Below are 19237 nucleotides of genomic sequence, written 5' to 3' on the forward strand. Positions count from 1 at the left end.
CATTATTAGGGTGAGCAACGCCAGATGGTAGGGTGTCGATCTTGCAAAGCATTGTAGCCGTTCCTGAACATGGCGTTTTGCTACCGCATCAAATACGTCATTGATCTTTCCACCCAACACAAGCTGTCATATTTCAATCATTTGCGACTAATCTAAGCTATCCGAGCTAAAAGATACCAGCAAAAACTCAGGCTTCCAACCAAACATGTATGCGTGGTGATTTGTCTGGCACAGATCCCCGTCAGTGTCAAATTAGATATCGTCCAGTTAACGTCCACAATACCACAACACAGAAACCGCATGCTCACTTCCACTTGAGTGAAGTATACCGGTCTTGCAAGTGTTGTTCGAGAACACCGTCGTCTCGGATGTAATGGGCTAGCGACAGCGCATATTCGATCCATTTTCGGCTTAATTCGTCTTCATTGTTTCCGTACAGATCCAGGCCATGGTTGAAACAAGTAGCTGCCATCCATTCTAGTTCAAGGGAAGGAAATGGTGTCTCCAACTGTTTGGCTGTCAGCAGTCGAAGACCAAATTCGCCGCCGATGGTGACTTACGTTTGCTGCTTCTTTCACGTACCGGAAAACGTCTTCGACCACCGTCACAGACAGCTCTGTCTTGGATGGCAGTGTGACTTGTACCAGGCATCTCATATACTTTGCAAGTCTCTCAATGTCGAAGCCCTCTAACTTCCAGATCTCATTGATCAGAATGCGCAAGGTCGAATAGATCACTGCTCGTGCATTCGGTTAGTTGCTGTAACACTGGAAGGCAGTCCCAGAATCGCAGATACCTTGAATTGGCGAACCCTCGGCTCTGAGTATACAGTCTGCTGCAGCCTGCAGTGTCTCCACATCCTGAATTATTCCCATCTTGCGTGCGACAACCGGTAGGTCATCCCAGCTCTTCAAACACACTGCAGCCTCAAAATCAAATACCAACAACGACCCCATCTTCAATCTGAGATCTTCGGCAGAGACTTCGTCGAGACCATGGAGACAAGTTGTAAACTCGGAATCATAAGCTTCGACGTGCTTTCTGACCATCAGGTATAGTTGTAATTGTTCCTCGACATTGTCCTCGGTACGCGCCAAAGCTGTATACGTTGTTGCCAGCATAAAGTTGCAAAACAGTCGTCTGAGTGCCAGGTCTCCTGAATCTTGCTCTGGTAGGTCTTTTGGGTAGTAGGATATGATCTTAATGCAAGATTTGAAGACACTGGCGACGCAATGAAGATTCCAACTTTCCGTATACTTGAGACCGGTGTTGTACGCATTCTTGCAGAACCAATCAAGCTCTTTGATCGGAAATAGCTTCGAACCCTCTTTATCGCGTAAGTTGCGCTGGAGGATCCTGGTCACTATCGTGCATAAGTGACCTGCCGCCCATGTTTGCGCCGGCTTACTTACCTCCTTCAAAGACGTGGCACAGATCTTCAGCGAGCAGTCCCTTATCAACATCTGCCGAGCCCTCGGACAACATGGACATTAGAAGACGAATAATAACTCGAAGCAAGGCCGGAAGATGGACAGGACTGTCAGGGTTGAATTCGTGTTTGTCTGCCAAAACTTTGAGAGCTTTCAAAGCAGACAGTTTGTCGTCACTGGCGTGTGCTTCAATGCAACACGCGTATAAGAACTTGAGATCCTTCGACGATGATTGACTGATACGCTCGATACATTCAGCAGCCATGTCCCAATCACCACTTTGTACGGCCAACTTGTGCGCCAAGTAGATTGTCATGGGTTGGGCCTTGGCGACATCGCTCATCGATGATAAGGCCTCCTTCGCCCCGTCCAGATCGTTATGCTCAAGGGCACAGAGTAACAGTTTCCTATACGAGTTGGCATTGTGGGAGTTTATCGGAGTATAGCAGTACTTACCTCGCAAGCTTAGCTGCATTGACGGGGCCGCACTGGCAGAGAGCCGGATGAAGTGCAAGCTGACACCACTTCTGAGCCATATCAGGGGACCCCTGGTGAAAGTTGGATTCAATCTTTTTCCACAACAGCTAAAACCGATCAGTCTCTATGAGCCAATAGGCATTGGGGCTTATGTATGTTACTTACCGTGATAATCCCAAGGGCAGCATGGGCTGCTAGTGGTTTCTCTGATGATTGTTGAACATGGTCCAACAAGGATCGGATTCCATTGACAGTATCCAGAGAGTTCCGCTGGCTTGTTGACATGTAGACACGAAGAGTAAGTGCGCGCTCAATCCAGTCATCCTTTCGCGATAGCAGTACATGCAACTTTAGAAACTCGTCCATGACTTGGCAAGCAAGAGCTGGGCCTTTGTCATCCAATTTGCGGATGCGACTGATCATTAGCTTGAAAGTGGTACTTGACAGGTCCATGGCTCTCATTATTCGTCGCAGCACGTTGGCATATGTGCCACTGTCAAAAACCTCACCTGGTGCTTTCACGAGAACATCGAGCCGCAAAAGTAGGACGACAAGTTTGTCACCAGCTTCTGACTCGAGGGATGCTACGAGGTTCTCGGCTTTTTGGAGACTCTCAACAGTGTCTAAGCCGAGAAATGCACGTACAAGCGCCTGTGAGATAGTCAGCTGGAGCTCGATGCCGTCTCGTGAGAGCATCTCAAGATCCTGGCTACTGAGATAATCGTATGCTCGCTCGAGCCATTTGGTTGCCATGGCGAAGTCTTGTTTACCAAGGCAACTTTCTCCGATCTCATATATGGCATCAGCAAGTCTTTCGGCAGTTGCTGCTTCCAACCTGTGTCGCAACGACTGTGTTTTGCCGTATATATGCTCGGCGACATCCAACCGGTTCTCTTTCCAAGCCTGTCCTGTTTGTTAGAGCCTATCGGCAAGCACATCGCCTGGAAAACTTACCAAGACTATGCGAAGAACAAGATGTTCCGCCTCGAGTCTTTTCGACACGCCCAATTCGTCCTCTGGCAGTTGATGCCGCAGATCATGCAACAGTCCGTTGTAATCCGCGGCTTTCTGCAGGGCAAGAAGCGCAAACTCGAGTTCGCTGCCGTCTGTGTAGGTTTTAGTCTCGTATGCATGCATAGAGTGTCGGGAGGAGACATCTGCGGCCTACCTATACATGATCTACCTGTCTTGACTGCCAATCTGAATTTGCGGATAATGTTATTGGGTTGCCCCTCTGTTTTCATGTCAGGCAAGGCCAACAACAGGAATGCGTATATCCGGGCCAGGAGCAACACCTTGCAGTGGCCTGACGAAGTACCCTCGCCCTCTTGTCGTTTTTTCCGTGTACAAAGATTCCATAGAACTGTTGCTGAATCTTCGAGCTGATTGCGGGTGGGTGTGTCCAGGGTTCGCAACGTATATGTCTTGAGGGCAAACACTTGGCCTTGAAGTTTCCCAACCAACTCTCGATGCTCGCTCTGCTCGTTCAAGTCTGTTACTTGCGCAATGAAGTTGCGACAAGAAGCTTCGTACTTGAATCAGCAATTATACACCCAGTTATAGTTTTATGATGAACAGAAGCTCACAGATGAAGGAGTGGACGCGACTCTCCCTTTCCCGAGCTTTAACAAGGCCATCGTGCTTGGGTTGTGCCGCCATGTCGTACTGCGCATTCAAAGAGAGATGCAGAGTTGTAGCCAGATACTGCAGAATCCAGTTTGTCTCTCGCTCTTGTTGTTTGATTATGTCGTGGACTGATCGTACGTGCGCACAGCAGGGTATACGAGCTCGAGGTCACAGCAGTCACCAGAAACGCAAAGTTGCGGTCAAGGACCAATGAATTTAGTTGCAGTCGGATCCCAGGTAGGAATCTTCAATTGAAAAGGATGATCAATGCGTTATTCCAAGGCCATCACCAGGAAGGAGGGCTGAAGGAAGTCGCTCCAATCTAGGTCGGTCTGAACTACCGGTGGCACTTTCCTCGTCGTGGCTTAGGATATCGCTGTATTCCGCACCTTCCAAGTTCAATACCTGCCAGGTTGAAAATCAAGGTTGCTATGGATTTTAGGCAGGTACTATCTGTAAGTACATATTTGATTATGGATAGCACCAGTCTAGCCAATTAGCAAATGTTACCAATTCTAGAAGTAGGGATATGGTAAGATATTTGGCAAACATGAGTACCTAATCTAGGACTGGTTGGAGGGGTGATCGATCATTAATTGAAGATTGTGTATTGGGCCAAGTGAACCCGATGAAGTTTGACACCATCATCCGCCTCACTGGCGGAATGCGAAAGGAATTCAATACATGGTATCCAGACATCACATGGTGATCGCAGGGGGTATCTCCCAACTGGCCCTCTAGGGTATATTCTAGCAAAATAAACCGAAATACAAATAGCACGATGTGATCGTGAGCAAGTGCAGCTCGACCCAGATGGGTGTTCACCAAGATCCTCCACAACTGCACTTCTAGCACTAGGCATTTGCAAGGCTCGACTTCTATAGACTGGTAGGAAACCTCGTGGGTTATGTTACTGAGAAGGGTCGTGGGGAGAAAGTTTCCGACGATCAATGAGGGTCTGAGAAGGTAGTCAGCTTGAGTGGACAAACGACAGAGCGCGACAACCATGGGCAAAGGTGCACTTACATCTTGTAGTCATCTCGGCGTATCATAAACGAAAAGCAACAGTTGACAATGGGATCCTTGGATCGGTCATCCGGGCTCTTGAGCGCGCAGGCCGTCAAGAGAGTGTCGTGCGCGGGATCGAAGGCGATCGTTCCGAATTCTTCCCAATATCGTACGAGTGACTCTTCCGTTAAGATTTGATGTAACGAGATCTTGCCCTGTTCTGGGGTCAGCAAAGAACGTGGAGGAACAGTCAGTGAGTACTGCACGGGCAGAGCATCATACATCGCGAAGTTGCTCAACCGGAACGTGGATCAGCTCGGCCATCTCCTTGTTGCCCCTAAAGATCTCCCCTGTTCTCCTCCAGCAACAGGCCGGCACCGCCATGGCGGCAAAGACTCGGTCGTATTCCAACAAGGTCTTCTCGAACCACATCTCAACGTAGATCAGCTCCATATCCGTGAGGTTGTGCATCTTCTCTCGGAACTTGGGCCGGAATTGGTTCAGTTGCCGCAGTATCTTCTGCTTCGACGCTGGCGCAATGTGGCTGTCCATGTATGTGCCCAGGCGGGCATACCCCATGATGTAGTTGAACGGCTTTAGTAGACCGGCATCATATTTGGCCTTGAGGACACGCTGCATACGCTCCTCGGGGGGTGTCATTGCCAGAAGGATCCGCTGCCTGCAAGTAAAACTCCCGCGTCTTATCGGCAGGAATGACACTGGTAGGCCTCGGGATGGCTTTTCCTTGGTCGGCGTTGGGCGGAAGCATCGAGCCATTGTGCGCGGCGCTTGGGGGCAGCATGGCGTTGGGGCCGCCTAGAAAGCCTGCCATATCGGACTGGTTGTCTCTGAAGGGATGGTTTGGATCTCCAGGTAATGTGCCGCCGTCATCAAGTAGACTGGTGTTGAGAAACTCGTTGAGTAGGTTGAATTCATGGGTCACCTCAGGGGCCAGCATGTACTGGGGGTTATAGCTGTGCATGTCGTGAAATTGGTTTTGGGCGGTCAACCAGGCATCAGAGAAACCGGCGACTACACGATACTCAGCTTGCTGCGGGTTTAGACGCTCATAAAGGTTTTACAGGACCTACATTGGTTCATGCTGCTGCTAGAGGCATTGGCCTGCATCCTGGAAACCGGATTCGGTGACACAAGCTGTAGGGGGTTTGTCTGGCCCAATGCGCCTGTGCCGAACCCAGCCTTGGTGCCTTGAGAAGCCCCAGGGCTCTCGTAAGAAGGTGGACCCATGGCCGTAGAAGCGCTCTGGTCTATCGAATTTCGCGCCAGATCCGGCTGTGCCTCTGATTCGTCTTGTCCAGATGCACCTGGGGGATGAGCAGCTTTGGACTTCTTCGAGTCCGGATCTCGCGGCTCGTCATGACAGAGATGCCCTATGTTTCGCTTGATGCATCTCGTACAAGGTCTCTCCTATATGCAACGGAAATTTTCAGTAAGTCCTTTTTTTTCTCTTGTGCAAGGCCAGAGGCAGATACTGTTCAGCCATTGACGCCGCAGGAAGAGATCTTACATACGAGATCGCAAGTCATGTGCTAGTTGGCCCGCAGGCCGGCACTGTTAGCCATATGTCACACCAGAAAAGCTTCAATACGCAAAAGAGGCGCAGAGCCATGTGCAAGCTGCTTCAACAGGGGTCAGGAGAGTGAGTGAAGTCTCCGGCAGCGGGCAGGGAGGGGAGAGATCAGGTCTCGACCATGGGCAGGGAGGACATTGCGCGCATACGCATACACGCAGACGTGGACCCAATAGTGAGGATTCGCAGACCATCTCGAAGACTTACAGATCGACGACAATAGACACAAGCTGTAGGAACGCGAGCCAAAATTAGCCCATGACCACGTTGGGATACGACCTCAGGCACCGAGCCCAGCCTGAGAAGGGGACATCAAGAGGCAAGAGGACGGCCGGAGAATTTAGCAGCAGAGCACAACATACCGTGATTGACTTTGCGTCTTTTCCTCGGGCTCTTATTGGCACCTTCATGGCCATGGGTAGGCGTGGTGCTGCTTATGGGTGTGCTATCCTTGGACTTTGTAGCAGCATGGTTGCCGTTAGCAGTGTTGTCGGAGTTCGTGTCCTTGGCAGCGCCATGGCTCTGGCTGCCATTTGCCTCCATTTCTCAGTTTTTTCCTGCTTCAGACGCTCCGGTTGCCTTGAAGGCAGAAAGCTCCCATTGGACCTTCAGGTTACGCAATGGGCCAGTAGGTCGTGGGTCATGGAGGTGAAGGCCACGGCTTGGTGCAGCAGACTTGCTGATCTGCCTGTGGAGGTTCCGACAGCCAGCAGCTTTTTTTTTTGTCCTTCTCTGGCGGCGCTCGTTGTATTTTTTGGCCCTCCTTGCGCTTTGTTTTTCCTTCCTTTTAAGCGGAGGTTCAGTTCAGGCGAGCTGCGCGATTTCCCACCGTAATGACGGATATGCACCCTTGGTCGTCGAAAAAGTCCCCTCCGTCTATAAATATATACAAAGTCGAGACCGGATATCAGGATTCTGAATGCGACAAAAGAAAAGAAAAGACGTTGAGTTTGAAGGTTGCAGCCATTTTTGCGGCGCAAAGGCTCCCTTGTCAGTTCCGCGGCTACGGTTGAACCTTCTTAGCTCAGCCAGCCAGCTGCCTGCGCAAAAAGCTCTTAAGTTAGGTCACGTTTAATAACCTATTATTAACTGCCTAGGTAGAGCGTCCAGGCAATTGCTCAATTGGAGCAGGCAGAGAGATGAGAGACCCGCCAAAGACGATCAATTTGATGGGCTGGGCTGGGCTGGCTGGCCGTCTAGCCTAAGAAGTAGAGTACAAAAGTAGAGTACTTGAATAGACGAGTAGATGCTGGCTGCATGTGGCATTGAATGAATGCTGGCATCCATGATGTCGGTACATAGCCTCCAGCCGCAAAATAGGCGTGTGTTCGCCCACATGCTCAAGTACCTACACATGGCATCTTCTACCGTGCATACACACCAGACTCATTTGCACGACGACCTAATCCAATCCAGTCCATAAAAAAAGAACCGCAACCCACACCCGCATACCGAACCGAGGGGGAGAAAAGCTGGAGGGGAATACGGGATGGACTAACGCGGGGTTCACACCATGGTTTTTTATACGCCTTTATGCCGACTAGACACTCTAATGTACATCATCACACACCACCCCCCGATTAGCGACGCCGATGGTAGAGAGAAACCTGACGGCATTGGTCTGGTCACTGGCAGAGCTCGTTCTGTTCCTGGGGAGTTCATGTATGCCCGACCACCGCCATTATTTATCACCACCTCGGTCCGCCTTCGCTGTGCATCCCATCTGATCTGCTGAGAGCACTGCATTGCAGCCCACGCAACACACGTAACAAGTGCGGTGGGTTGCTCCCAAATTATGTAACAACTACATATGTCAAGACCGCCTTTTTGCGAGAAACCCAAAAGGACCAGAGCCGCCTTGCAGTATCGGCTTCAAATAAGCGGGCGTACATAGTTCCAGGTAAACAACTGCGTACAACCTGTTGGTTGTCTACTTGCGGATCGTGTACACCGAACGCTGGTGTAGCATAAGAATATAGCCTCTCTCCCTGCAATCTTGACGTGGCGCTCACCGACCTACCTCGTGACCGTAAACAAGTGCACCTATGTAAAGTACGAAAGAGATCCAATGCAACCCTAGGCAACGCACATATCCCTATCTATCTAGCTGAGGTGCATACGAATAGAAACATGCCTCGATCATCTTGGCACTCACCGTCTAACTTGCATGAGTCAGTAGCCACGGAAACCCGCAAAGAGTATTGGCCGCTCATACGAAGCTCGAAGCTCGCTCTGCATCTATCTGCAACTGCAGGAGACTCGACGTAACCGATACATAAGGCGGGCCAGAAGATGCAGCAGATGATCCGACCTTGGACCGTTGCTGCGCTTTTTGTCTCTTCCTACCTAGGTGAGGAGACGAAGAGACTGAAACGCTCCTCTAAGAGTGTCCCTCCTTATCAGCCTCCTTGGCTTTGGTCACTGTGATGCCACAATTCTGGCTGCCTCAAGCGTTGCGTGTGCAATCGTGGACGATAACTGGCCGTCCTATGCCGTTCAGCCGACCAAAGTCCCGCTGCTTTCCAAAGCACACCCCTGTCCCGATGACGACACTGGGACCATGACCCAGACACACCTATTCCAGGTCTTCTTATCGCGAACCATTCCATCATGATTGAGTTGCATCCTGTCAACCGTACAGGTCTGTCTCAGATACCAACATGGACGCAGCAGCCTCTACGGACAAAGGGGATGTCATGGCGCTAGCTGGCAAAGTATGGCAATAGTAGACAGCTAGAACAATGGGTTTGCAGAGGCGGAAAGCAAAGGGGACTTGGGGGAAGAGTCCGCAGCAGAGTCCGAGACATGCATGCAAGCGCGATGGGCATCTTCTGAACCTAGCCGACTCGGATGGCTTGGAGCGGAATCCAGATTGACAGAACTGCCACATGTGCGCAAACCGCAAACCGCAAACCCATTACGCCCAGTTGCCTTGGCTACGTTAGCTTTGGGTATAGCGCTGCGTAGATCACAGCCTTGCAGGCCTTGTAGCCTGTAGGAAGTAGTATACAGTTAGAATTTGACACAGGAGGCAGGGGGGAGGCGTGCGGTCCGTTGTCTGGCTGTGCTGCGAGAGTAAGAGCCAAAAATCCTGGGCTTCGTTCGAACGGTTCAGCCCGAAACCATGACGATCTTGGGAGTCTTTTTTAGTGCCTACTACACTGTAGCGTGGCATTTTTTTCGCGCAGCAAAAGCCAATAGCGGCAGGAGTTATCACTGTGATGCGCCAGACCAAAGGCACCAAGGGCACCAAGAGGGCACCAAGGGCAAGCCAAAAGGCAAGCCGACACGACTCGGGTGGGAGCAAGAAGGGATGGTGGATACTGGCTGACGCTTGTATCGGCCCTTGTTGAAACGGCCCCTGTTCAAAGATAGCAACAAGCGGCCAAGTGAGGAGGGAGTTGGGCGAAGCCAGTAAGCTCTTTTCTGCGCCGTGCATGTTCCATGGTTTTGTTATGGGGCCATTTAATATATGGGATGCTGGCTCGAGCCTGGCCAGAGATCCGTCAATTCAGGTTACAGAACATCCTGTCCCCTGTCCTGCAAGGGTTGGCGATGATGTCGTGCCATTAGCTGTGGGTTGAACCTCGAATATACCCCCCACAGTATCTATCTTAAAGTTGTCTCTCCTTGCCCTGCCCTGTCCCGCGAAGCTCCTTTATCCTCCGTCGTTGATCCGCAAAGCTTTGAAGGGTTTACCTCGACCAATTCTCGATAGCGATTACTTCTCCTTCGGGAGTGCTCAGGCGAACTTCGCGACAGACGTTCAAATCGACCACCACAATGCGACTGAAGTGCCTTGTTTGGGCTTGCGCAGTCCCAGCGGCATATGCTGTTGAATCTGCGCAACTTCCTGTGGCCTACAAAGAAATTGCAACTTCGATATCGTATACCGAACCTGCAAACACCACCGACAGTAAGCAGGCCTATGCAGCAAGCCTCGTCGAGAAACCATATTGACATCTTTTCTCTGCAGACATCATGTCGGCAATGCCTTCAGCCAAGATCAACACAACAAACACATCGAAGACGATATCTACTGCCGCGGCCGACCTGCCTGCGCCAGGCCTGGACAAGTCCATGTTCAGCTTGATTGTCTTTGGGGTCGCAGGGCTTTGCCTGTTATAGGCCGCCCAGACTGCGAACCGCGAAATGGCAAATATGCGCATGAGGACGACGCAAGACCACGACGAAGTATGAGATACCCACTTGCATAGGCATGGAGTTTGTTTTTTGACGGGACTTATTGGAGGAATCTACTCGGAAGGCGTTTATTTAGGAGGGCACCTCGATGTCTGAACTGTTTATCATGGAGTTCGGGACTGCATTACTAGGGTTTCATTCCTCGGCAAGCAGAGACTTCGTAAATGAGACCTTTCCATTATTCGAAGAACATCCCACGGAGATCCCCTGCTGCATGTTGGAGACGTCTCGCCACAGACCACGATCATTCTCGGTGTCGCGAGCTGACTCGGACGTTGTACCGGACCTAATCGGGACCTGGAGAGTGCCGTATTCTGGTGGTCGAGAGGTTCCATAGCACGAGCCGGGAACAGTCGTAGCGAACGCCTCTCGGCGTACTCTATTTGGTGATGAGGCGTAGTGTGTTGACATGCTAATCGAGCGGCGTAACTTGTCGTGGCGCAGAGCTCTTGAAACCTGTGCGGCTTATTGGCATGTCTCAAACTATTCGGGGTGTCACTAGTACTCCCATGTGAGCGCTAGATGCTCGAGTGTTTCTTTGCATTGCCGAGAAGCGGATCTGCCATATAATGCCTGATTATAGTCGTCCGGAGGGAGTTCAAGCGGCGACGGGGACCTGCTCTACGGGTTGTTCGGGGGCTTGAGGGTCCGGATCAGGCTTGGGTAGGTCGTCCTGTGAGTGAAGGGTATTGTTAGCTTGGGGACATAGCAATTGTAACTTGCAGTTGGGAATTCCTTATCAAAGCCTACCTTGTCGTAAATGACACGGATCATAAGACTGCAGCTGCCGCAGACGGCAATGTCATTGGATTCGTCCTGCAAGTCTTCAAGTGCGATCTGGAAACGATCGCCGCATGGGCACGGGTAGTGGTATATTTGTTGCGCCTCGTCGAACTCCATGTCTTCTATCTCGACTTCATCGTAAACAGCGATCTCCTCATCGGCCGACATGATTGCAAGTGAATGGACTTCTTTAAGGGGTATTGTTTATTGGGGTTTGGTCTGTCGCGTCAAGTGTCGAGAAGACGATGCGAAAATGTGATGAGTCTTGGGGGCAATACTGGAATTTTTTGGGCTGAATGAGCCCCGCGGCGGCCAGCCGTCAATCAGCGATTGATATCAGTCACCCCTCGCTCGCTTGCTAGGCAAAGTTTAACAGCCACAAGTTGCCACCTAGGGGCATCAGCCACCTTTTTCTGTTCCCTTAGCACTCTCCAGGGCTTGCGACTGGGCTCAACTGGTGACTCGGCTGCTGATGGGCAGAAAGCCTGGGGTAAAAGAGCTGACAGTCAAGACTAGCCGCATGCAGTTTACGCTGGGTGATCCATCCATCTCTCTTCCCCAGACACAGACACGGGCGGGAAAGCGCTGGCAATCACATGCTGCAGGTTGCGCTGCGTCACCAGGGCCCAGCAACAGCGCCCAGCTAGTAGACGAGCCCGGACAGCCAACCGTCTCGTTCCATCCGCCGAGGGATCTCACCTTCAATGTCCGTTTCCCAAGCACGAGGTCCGTCCGATTGAAGACGAATGGCGATAGGCTCTCCCCATTTACGTGCAGTCACGTAGTAATCGCACAGGAATCGCAACCTTTGTTGCCCCCTTCATCATTCTTTGCCTTCACCTAATCGATTGATGTGTGTTTCATTTCCTCGTTGTAACACCGATGTTGCTGTCTACATCCTAATGCCTGAGAGCCCACTCCTCCACCTCCATCCATTCCTCGGCTAGCCGTCGTCGGAAACACCATCGCCCATCAGCGCTCAACAACGGGATTGCCTACAACGCGGTCGCTCTGCTGTTGCCGACAATGGCGGTGCAGTCGAAGCTGGTGCTGCCCGAGCGGTCGATTAAGAGCGTCGTCGCGCAGTTAACCGGCCTATACGTCAAGAACCGGACCCGCATATCGCGGGCTGTCTATCTCACCCTCCTCGTTGCCCTCGTCAACCGCGTGCGCCATGCCATCTCCGAGCAAAGGCTGCTTCGGCTCGCGAGGCGGCCAAGCGTCGGTCGGGCACAACATCGAGTGAAGGAGCAGATGTGACGGCAAAGAAGAAGGTCGAGCTCAACCGCGAGTTCTTCCGCTCTCTTCTCCGGCTGATGAAGATCGTGATTCCCGGTTGGCACAGCAAAGAAACGCGATTACTGTTCAGTCACAGTTTCTTCCTAGTAATACGAACTCTGATCAGTGTGAAAGTCGCAGAGATGGATGGCGCCATCGTCAAGGCGCTCGTCAAAGGCAACGGCCGGGAGTTCTTGATGCGCATCATGTGGTGGATGCTAATCGCCATGCCTGCGACCTTCACAAATTCGATGCTTTCATACCACCAAGCCGAGCTATCACTAAAGTATAGGACAAGATTGACTCAGCATATCCATGACAAATACCTATCACAACTGACATTCTACGGCATTTCCGCGCTGGACGATCGGATCAAGAACCCAGATCAACTGATTGCCGTTGACGTCGCCAAATTCTCTAACAGCTTGGCTGAACTATACAGCAACCTGGCCAAACCTCTACTTGATATGGTATGTAAAAGCTGAAATCCTGTTTGAAATTATAGATGGCTAATATTCACCAGACAATATACACATGGTCCTTGTCAAAGAGTGTTGGCGGAGAGGGTGTAGTGTTCATGTCACTGCTCGTACAGCTGTCTGCAAACGTAATGCGCGCGCTCACGCCACCGTTTGGCAAATACGTAGCAGACGAGGCCCGACTAGAAGGAGAGTTCCGATTCCAGCACTCGCGGCTCATTGATCATAGCGAGGAAGTTGCACTGTATCATGGGCACGAAGCTGAAAAGGACACGCTCGATAAAGGCTACTTCACGCTTATTAAGCATGTGAACTACATCCTGCGTCGGCGATTCTACCATGGGGTGATGGAAGATTTCGTCATCAAATACTTCTGGGGTGCACTGGGACTGCTTCTCTGCAGTGTTCCTGTTTTCTTCAAGCTGCCGGGTCAGCTCGCTGGCGGAGTCGTGAGCATGGGTGACAGGACCGAAACCTTCGTCACCAATCGTCGAATGCTGTTGAGTGCCTCGGACGCATTCGGGCGCATCATGTTCTCCTACCGAGAAATTATGGAACTCGCAGGCTATACGTCACGTGTCGCTTCGTTGCTCGAGGTCATGGACGATCTTCAGGCCGGCCACTTCGAGAAGAAGCTTGTCTCTAGCTCTGGAACCGCAGAGCATGAGGCTGTACTTCAGGGTCGCGGCAAGGTTGTCGAAAGCAAGAATATCCAGTTCATCGACGTTCCTATCATCTCGCCAAACGGCGATGTCTTAGTAAAGGCACTCTCGTTCACCTTGCGTCAAGGAGACCATCTACTTGTTGTTGGTCCTAATGGCTGTGGAAAATCCAGTCTCTTCCGCATTCTTGGCGGTCTGTGGCCAGTATACGGAGGCACTGTACACAAGCCGCCATTCTCCGACATCTTCTATATCCCACAACGACCTTACCTCTCCCGTGGAAGCTTGCGGCAACAAATCACCTATCCAGACAGCCTGCGCACGGTGCGTTCTCGCGGTGTTACCGATGCGCAGCTCCTGGACATACTCAAAATCCTCAACCTTGAACACCTCGTCGACTTGTATCCGGAAGGTTGGGATGCCGAGGCGGAGTGGCGTGATGTGCTTTCTGGTGGTCTGCAGCAGCGTGTTGCCATGGCGCGCCTCTTCTACCACAAACCGAGATATGCCATTCTCGATGAGTGTACTAGCAGTGTGACGCTCGAGACGGAGAAGATCATGTACGATAACGCGAAGGCGCTCGGAATTACCCTCATGACGGTGAGCCATCGACGGAGTCTGTGGAAGTACCACAGCAGGATTCTGCAGTTCGATGGACAGGGTAACTACGTGTTCACGAAACTCGACGCCGACAAGCGGCTGAAGCTGGAGGATGAAAAGGAAGACCTCGATGTGCTACTTCGGCAGGTGCCGGAGATCGAGAGAAGGATTGGGGAGCTGACCGGCTGAGACAGGGGTATACCATTTTCATTTTATCGATCTAGGTTGTACCATAGCTGCACACTCGTGGAGACGGCAGTACTCATTGTTTTCGAAGATGGACTGCTGTAATATGATTTGTATTCCTAGGCCATTTTCTTTCATCTTCTTCGTTCGAACTTGCCGGTCCTTGGTGTTGAGATGTCTTCATGATCAGCGTTTGGATTTGCATATATTTGCTATCGAAACAGGCCTGTCCAGCATGCGAGTCAACCGGCATTCAGGCTGCATGTCAGAACCCTCATCACTCTTCATGAAGACTCTCCTCGGGTCGACTCACTCGCACCCTACTATGTGCCTGACACAAGACGTATCGTTACCACGAACATTGGTGAGCTGCCATTAGTAGTATTATGTTAACGATATCTCCAACTTCCCCTCCGACCACCCTGGAGCCCATTACATCCCATCCTCCCAAGTTTGAGAGTTTTTACTCAGCGTTGATAAGGTAAGCCTTTGGACTCTGGTATTCCTGGATTGTCGCCGATCATGAGTTACGATAGTTACTGGTCTATAAAAAAGCAACTCCTCGACGTCTTTCATCATAGGATCACACGGCATGAAACAATATTCAATGAATGGGTAGCGCTATAGATCAGAAGAACTTGCGTCATGTCGGATATTAAGCTGTATATCGTCTGTTCTTGCTCGGACGTTTCACATCCCACACGCGCGCATATCTTCGACAATGACGTGGATTACTCAAGGGATAGGGAGTTTTCCCAAGGCTGACTATGCGAGGTGCTTGTTTCCTTTGAGGATAGCTCGTCTCGACACATTGGAATCGTTCCGGTTGCCAGTCACCCGGCCATACCGGTGACCTTGCGCGGGTCCCCTATGATGCAACAAGAAGTTCCCATGGCACGAACAGTGGGTTCCGTCCGCAGATACTGTGACATGAAGACAGCCAACGGATAATGATCCCGACACTTTGGCTCGAGGGTTATCAGCGTGAGGATATTCGCAGGGATATGTTGACCATCTTCAGACGTACCAAAAGGGGGCGATGCCAAGAGTGAAACACCGCTAGTTGGCATCCCGAGCTCTCATGATATCCTCGCGACAACGCATATGCCAGTTATTCACAATGTCGAGTTTCTTGAATTATATCATAAGCTCGTTTCTGACTTAACCATCCAGCCAGTTCGCACCGCTGGTACGGGAACAAGGACCGCCACCTTGGACGAATTCCCTGTAGAAGGAGGATAAGCCTGCCAGGAAAAGTGTAGCTCCTCGGTCTCCCCGCGATGGACCTTGAATGAGACCTCAGCTGGGCGAAGAGGATATTTTAATCCCTCGTCGTCATTTAGCTAGGGTCGTTGAATATAGCATTGGGCAAATGGATCGGTGTTTACATATATATCAGCGCCCAAGAGAGCGTTCGGAACAGAAATCTCTTTGGTCATTCGCATCAGCAATTTGGACATGATACCCTTCTATTGATCGCTTTATTCAGCTGCCTACAAGCCCACACACAAACACACAGTCTTCCTGCCTCTTGTTTACTCTACACTGGTCATCGAAGTTAAGGATATCAAGATGCACTCGTCGACCCTCACTCTCATTCTGGCTTCCAGCCTGGCAAGTTCGGCCGTGTTCCCAGGCTCCCAAAGTCACCCTGGTTCTCCGGCGCTGTCTCTTGGGGCGGCAAGCGACACTCCAACCGGACCACCCCCGCCGCCTCCTTCGGGAAGCCCGCCACCACCACCGCCAGCCAAGGCCAAAGACCACGATGGGTATGATCCCGCACCCGGTCCCCTCACTTCCGGATCTCCCCACTATTCTTCTTCAGCTAACCATTGTTCATACCATAAACAGCACGGCAGCATGTGCGCCCCCTCCTAAAGGCAAAGGAGATGGCAAAGACACTGGCAAGGCACCTCCCGCACCACCAGCCCAAGGCCACGGCCAGGCAGGCGGCAAAGGCGCTGGAGCAGATGCCGGCAAGGCAGCTGGTAGTCCTCCCCCGGCCAAGGGCGGTGGTGGCCAGTCCACGGGTGGTGGGCTTGTTGGCAAAGCAGAGGGCGAGAAGGGGACAGGCGGTGCCCCTGAAGGCATAGCGGGAGGAAAGGGAGCAGAGTGTGGCCCCGCTCCGGTAGGTAAAGGCCCCGGGAACGATACACTCAACTCTTCCCCTCCTCCGCCGCCGGCCAAAGGCAAAGGCCAAGGCGAAGGGGACAAGAATGCGAACGGCTGTCCCCGGGCAAGAAAACAGACGGTACGTTGCTTTTCCCTCGTTCGACACTTGCCGGTGGTGACTGCTACACTGTTCCTGGTGTTCTTGCTAACGACACCACGAGAAACAGGCAAGCAGAGTGCGTCGCCCTCGCCCTCACCCTCGCCGCCGCCGCCGCCTCCGGCCAAATCTGGTGGAGACTGCGCACCACCAGCCGCCAAGTCAGGTGCTCCTGCACCGGCTGCGAAGCAGGCAGGTGGTGGCAGCCCTAGTTCTCGAGATCTTCGTGGTCTGCGACGAAAACGTTCCTTCGGTGTGTCTCCATGAGTTCCGATAGAGGGACTTCAAAACTATCTCCCTTGATCTTCAAGGCATCTTTAGGCAGAATGTGTTATACTACTAACTCTATCATTTATTAGGTCAACTTATGCCAGGGATATCGTAGCACTTACAAGAGTAAAATAAACGCCTAGACTTATGTCTTTCCATGGGAGTCAAAAGCTGTGCCCAAGTGACCTGCTTCTACCAAACGGAACTGTATGACTGCCAGCGTCCCGTATTCAGAGCCTACTTGTATGCTGTCCAGGCGGGTATGGCAAGTAGCTATTCATTCCAATAAGACGCTTTGGACTCATACTCAGGTATCATAACATCCCAAATCAGACACTGCAACAGACGCCACAATTCGGTAGAAACTCGCTCAACCTTAATAGTCATTGGATTTGACGCGCCGAACAGTCGTCTAGGGTCAGTATATGAGCCACGGCTATTTGTATATATCTACAGAGCTCAGGCAGCACCACTTTTACACAGCCAACGGCATCTTCAAGTTGCTGCCTCACCTGACGGTTGAGAATTTGCTATATGGTTTGGCATTAGTGGGGATAGAGGAAGATTACCGTTATTCATAACCATACTCTGTATACCATTCGTGACCATTTTGCAGTGCTGCCTCGGGCCACAGGCTCATGATACGAGAAAACGAGTTTTCATGTTTCTCGTGCTCATATAGATGAGTTATTCTCTTGCAGTATATAAGCAAGTCCTCTCCCCTTTTGCTTCCAACTCTTCATTCTCCTGATTATTCCCCTCTTCTTGGACAACCTATATTCATCCGTGTTCAGCGACTCGGTCTCCCACACTCGAGTCTTCTTCTTCGAACAATATTACTATACCTCTTGGCTCCAAGCTTGTTTAATTATCACTTCACAATGAATACTTCTACTGTTGAACCTCTGTGCTCGTTCACCACTCTGGTGGCGAGCCAAAACATTGCTTCTTCTTCAACTACTACTACTGCTGCTACTACCACTACAACAACATCATTACCACCTAAGCAGACTACAACCATAACCAAGGAGAAAACCTGGCAGAGACGGGACATCGCCTCCCTAAAGACCCAAGCGGAACTCGAAGCCGACGGCCAAGCCGCCGTCCTCTGGAGCGGCGCCACGGGCCACCCCTGCATCATCATGGACCTGGTCCCCGACGGGAGCCACGCCCTCGTGACCGCCGTCTCCTCCTTCCGGCCGGGCCCGCAAAACGGCTACCTGCAGCCCTGGAAGCAGCACTGCCACCAAGGCAAAGACCCGGACCGGTCCCGCTCCTTCGCGGGGACCGAGCGGTGGTACGACGACGACGGCAACGGCTCCTCCGGCCGCCACCTCCTCCACCTCGAGGGCGGCCGCCAGTTCCCCAAGAGCCGGACGGCCTGGGTCTAAGCCGGCTGGGTGCATCTGGTCCCCGTCGGGGCCCTCAAGCCCTTCATGTCCGCCGACAAGCGCGGGCTGCGGCTCGAGATGCAGAGCTGGATCGATCTGTACAGGCACCAGTGCGCCGTGACCCCGACCAACAGCGACAGGTTCCACGACGCCAAGCTCCTTCCGAGCATTTATCTCCCCAATGCGTCGTCTCCTCGGACCCCATACTCGGGCTCGCCTTCTTCTGCTACTACTACTAGCACACTCGAGAATCGGCAGGGCAGTCCTCCTTTTTCTCATGCACCAGCTTCTCCTCCACAAAACCTTCGTCCACATCAACAGCCCCCTCATCTAGCCAACAACAGAACCCCTACTACAGCTCAGAAACCCGTCTCAGCCGCTCCGGTGAACAGCTACGCTCAATATGAGAACGTGGCTGGCAACCTCACCAACGAGCTACGCTGCCAACAGACCTATCAGATGGCAGCCCTTTACCAACTACATCAACATCAAAGCTTTACTACCTGGCCTCAATATGCACAAGCCCAACAAGGTTACACTCGGTATTCGCATCAGTACCAGCAACAATACTAGCAAACCCCGGCCATGCATGCCCGCCAATACCAACAACAGCATACCGGCTTCTACATGGCGGGCACACGAGCATATACGCACAATACTTGTGTTCGCTATTGAGCACCTGGATCAGTTTTTCAAAAGTACAAAAATCTACAACGTTAATTTGAGTTGAGTCTGGGGGACTCGATTTACACACACAAACGCAAGCGATTTTTGAGCGAAGGAGTCATTTGTTAGCGGCGCAGATCTGTTTGCTTGCTTCTTTCCGAAGCACAGGGCTTGTTGGAGTTATTGCTGGGATATAGCTTTTGGCATTTTATGTTCTCGATGGAGAATCTTGTTGCTGGACTTTTGTTGGAGATTTGAAGAGAACGTTGGCCAGTCTGCCGATGGACTTGGGCTCTAGACGGATCGTTGAGTAATACA

The 19237-nt window shown here is 51.7% G+C and overlaps 6 protein-coding genes across 6 annotated transcripts; 4 read left to right on the forward strand and 2 right to left on the reverse strand.

Moving 5' to 3' along the window:
- Positions 1–304: 304 nt before the first annotated feature.
- PG997_000863 (SPO22-domain-containing protein) lies at positions 305–6675 on the reverse strand (the record flags this gene model as incomplete). Its single annotated transcript, XM_066805178.1, has 15 exons — positions 305–508; positions 561–736; positions 797–1363; positions 1413–1837; positions 1887–2014; positions 2073–2810; positions 2862–3013; positions 3076–3432; positions 3494–3611; positions 4305–4491; positions 4560–4756; positions 4824–5216; positions 5260–5588; positions 5633–5866; positions 6495–6675. 15 exons carry the CDS (start codon positions 6673–6675, stop codon positions 305–307), a joined length of 4386 nt encoding a protein of 1461 aa, XP_066674951.1.
- Positions 6676–10933: 4258 nt separating this feature from the next.
- Positions 10934–11286, reverse strand: PG997_000864 (diphthamide biosynthesis protein; the record flags this gene model as incomplete). The annotated part of the gene is made up of 2 exons (XM_066805179.1): positions 10934–11008; positions 11086–11286. 2 exons carry the CDS (start codon positions 11284–11286, stop codon positions 10934–10936), a joined length of 276 nt encoding a protein of 91 aa, XP_066674952.1.
- An 858-nt stretch (positions 11287–12144) lies between these two features.
- PG997_000865 (uncharacterized protein) lies at positions 12145–14326 on the forward strand (the record flags this gene model as incomplete). The annotated part of the gene is made up of 3 exons (XM_066805180.1): positions 12145–12285; positions 12312–12866; positions 12920–14326. The coding sequence occupies 3 exons, from the start codon at positions 12145–12147 to the stop codon at positions 14324–14326; spliced, it is 2103 nt and encodes a 700-aa protein (XP_066674953.1).
- Positions 14327–15895: 1569 nt separating this feature from the next.
- PG997_000866 (uncharacterized protein) lies at positions 15896–16859 on the forward strand (the record flags this gene model as incomplete). The annotated part of the gene is made up of 2 exons (XM_066805181.1): positions 15896–16092; positions 16175–16859. 2 exons carry the CDS (start codon positions 15896–15898, stop codon positions 16857–16859), a joined length of 882 nt encoding a protein of 293 aa, XP_066674954.1.
- Positions 16860–17743: 884 nt separating this feature from the next.
- PG997_000867 (uncharacterized protein) lies at positions 17744–18253 on the forward strand (the record flags this gene model as incomplete). The annotated part of the gene is made up of 1 exon (XM_066805182.1): positions 17744–18253. The coding sequence occupies one exon, from the start codon at positions 17744–17746 to the stop codon at positions 18251–18253; it is 510 nt and encodes a 169-aa protein (XP_066674955.1).
- A 45-nt stretch (positions 18254–18298) lies between these two features.
- On the forward strand, positions 18299–18826 carry PG997_000868 (uncharacterized protein; the record flags this gene model as incomplete). The annotated part of the gene is made up of 1 exon (XM_066805183.1): positions 18299–18826. One exon carries the CDS (start codon positions 18299–18301, stop codon positions 18824–18826), a length of 528 nt encoding a protein of 175 aa, XP_066674956.1.
- Between the last annotated feature and the right edge of the window lie 411 nt (positions 18827–19237).

This window comes from Apiospora hydei (genome assembly GCF_038363865.1).
Source record: "Apiospora hydei strain CBS 114990 chromosome Unknown utg000002l_segment0_segment0, whole genome shotgun sequence".
Lineage (NCBI taxonomy): Eukaryota > Fungi > Ascomycota > Sordariomycetes > Amphisphaeriales > Apiosporaceae > Apiospora > Apiospora hydei.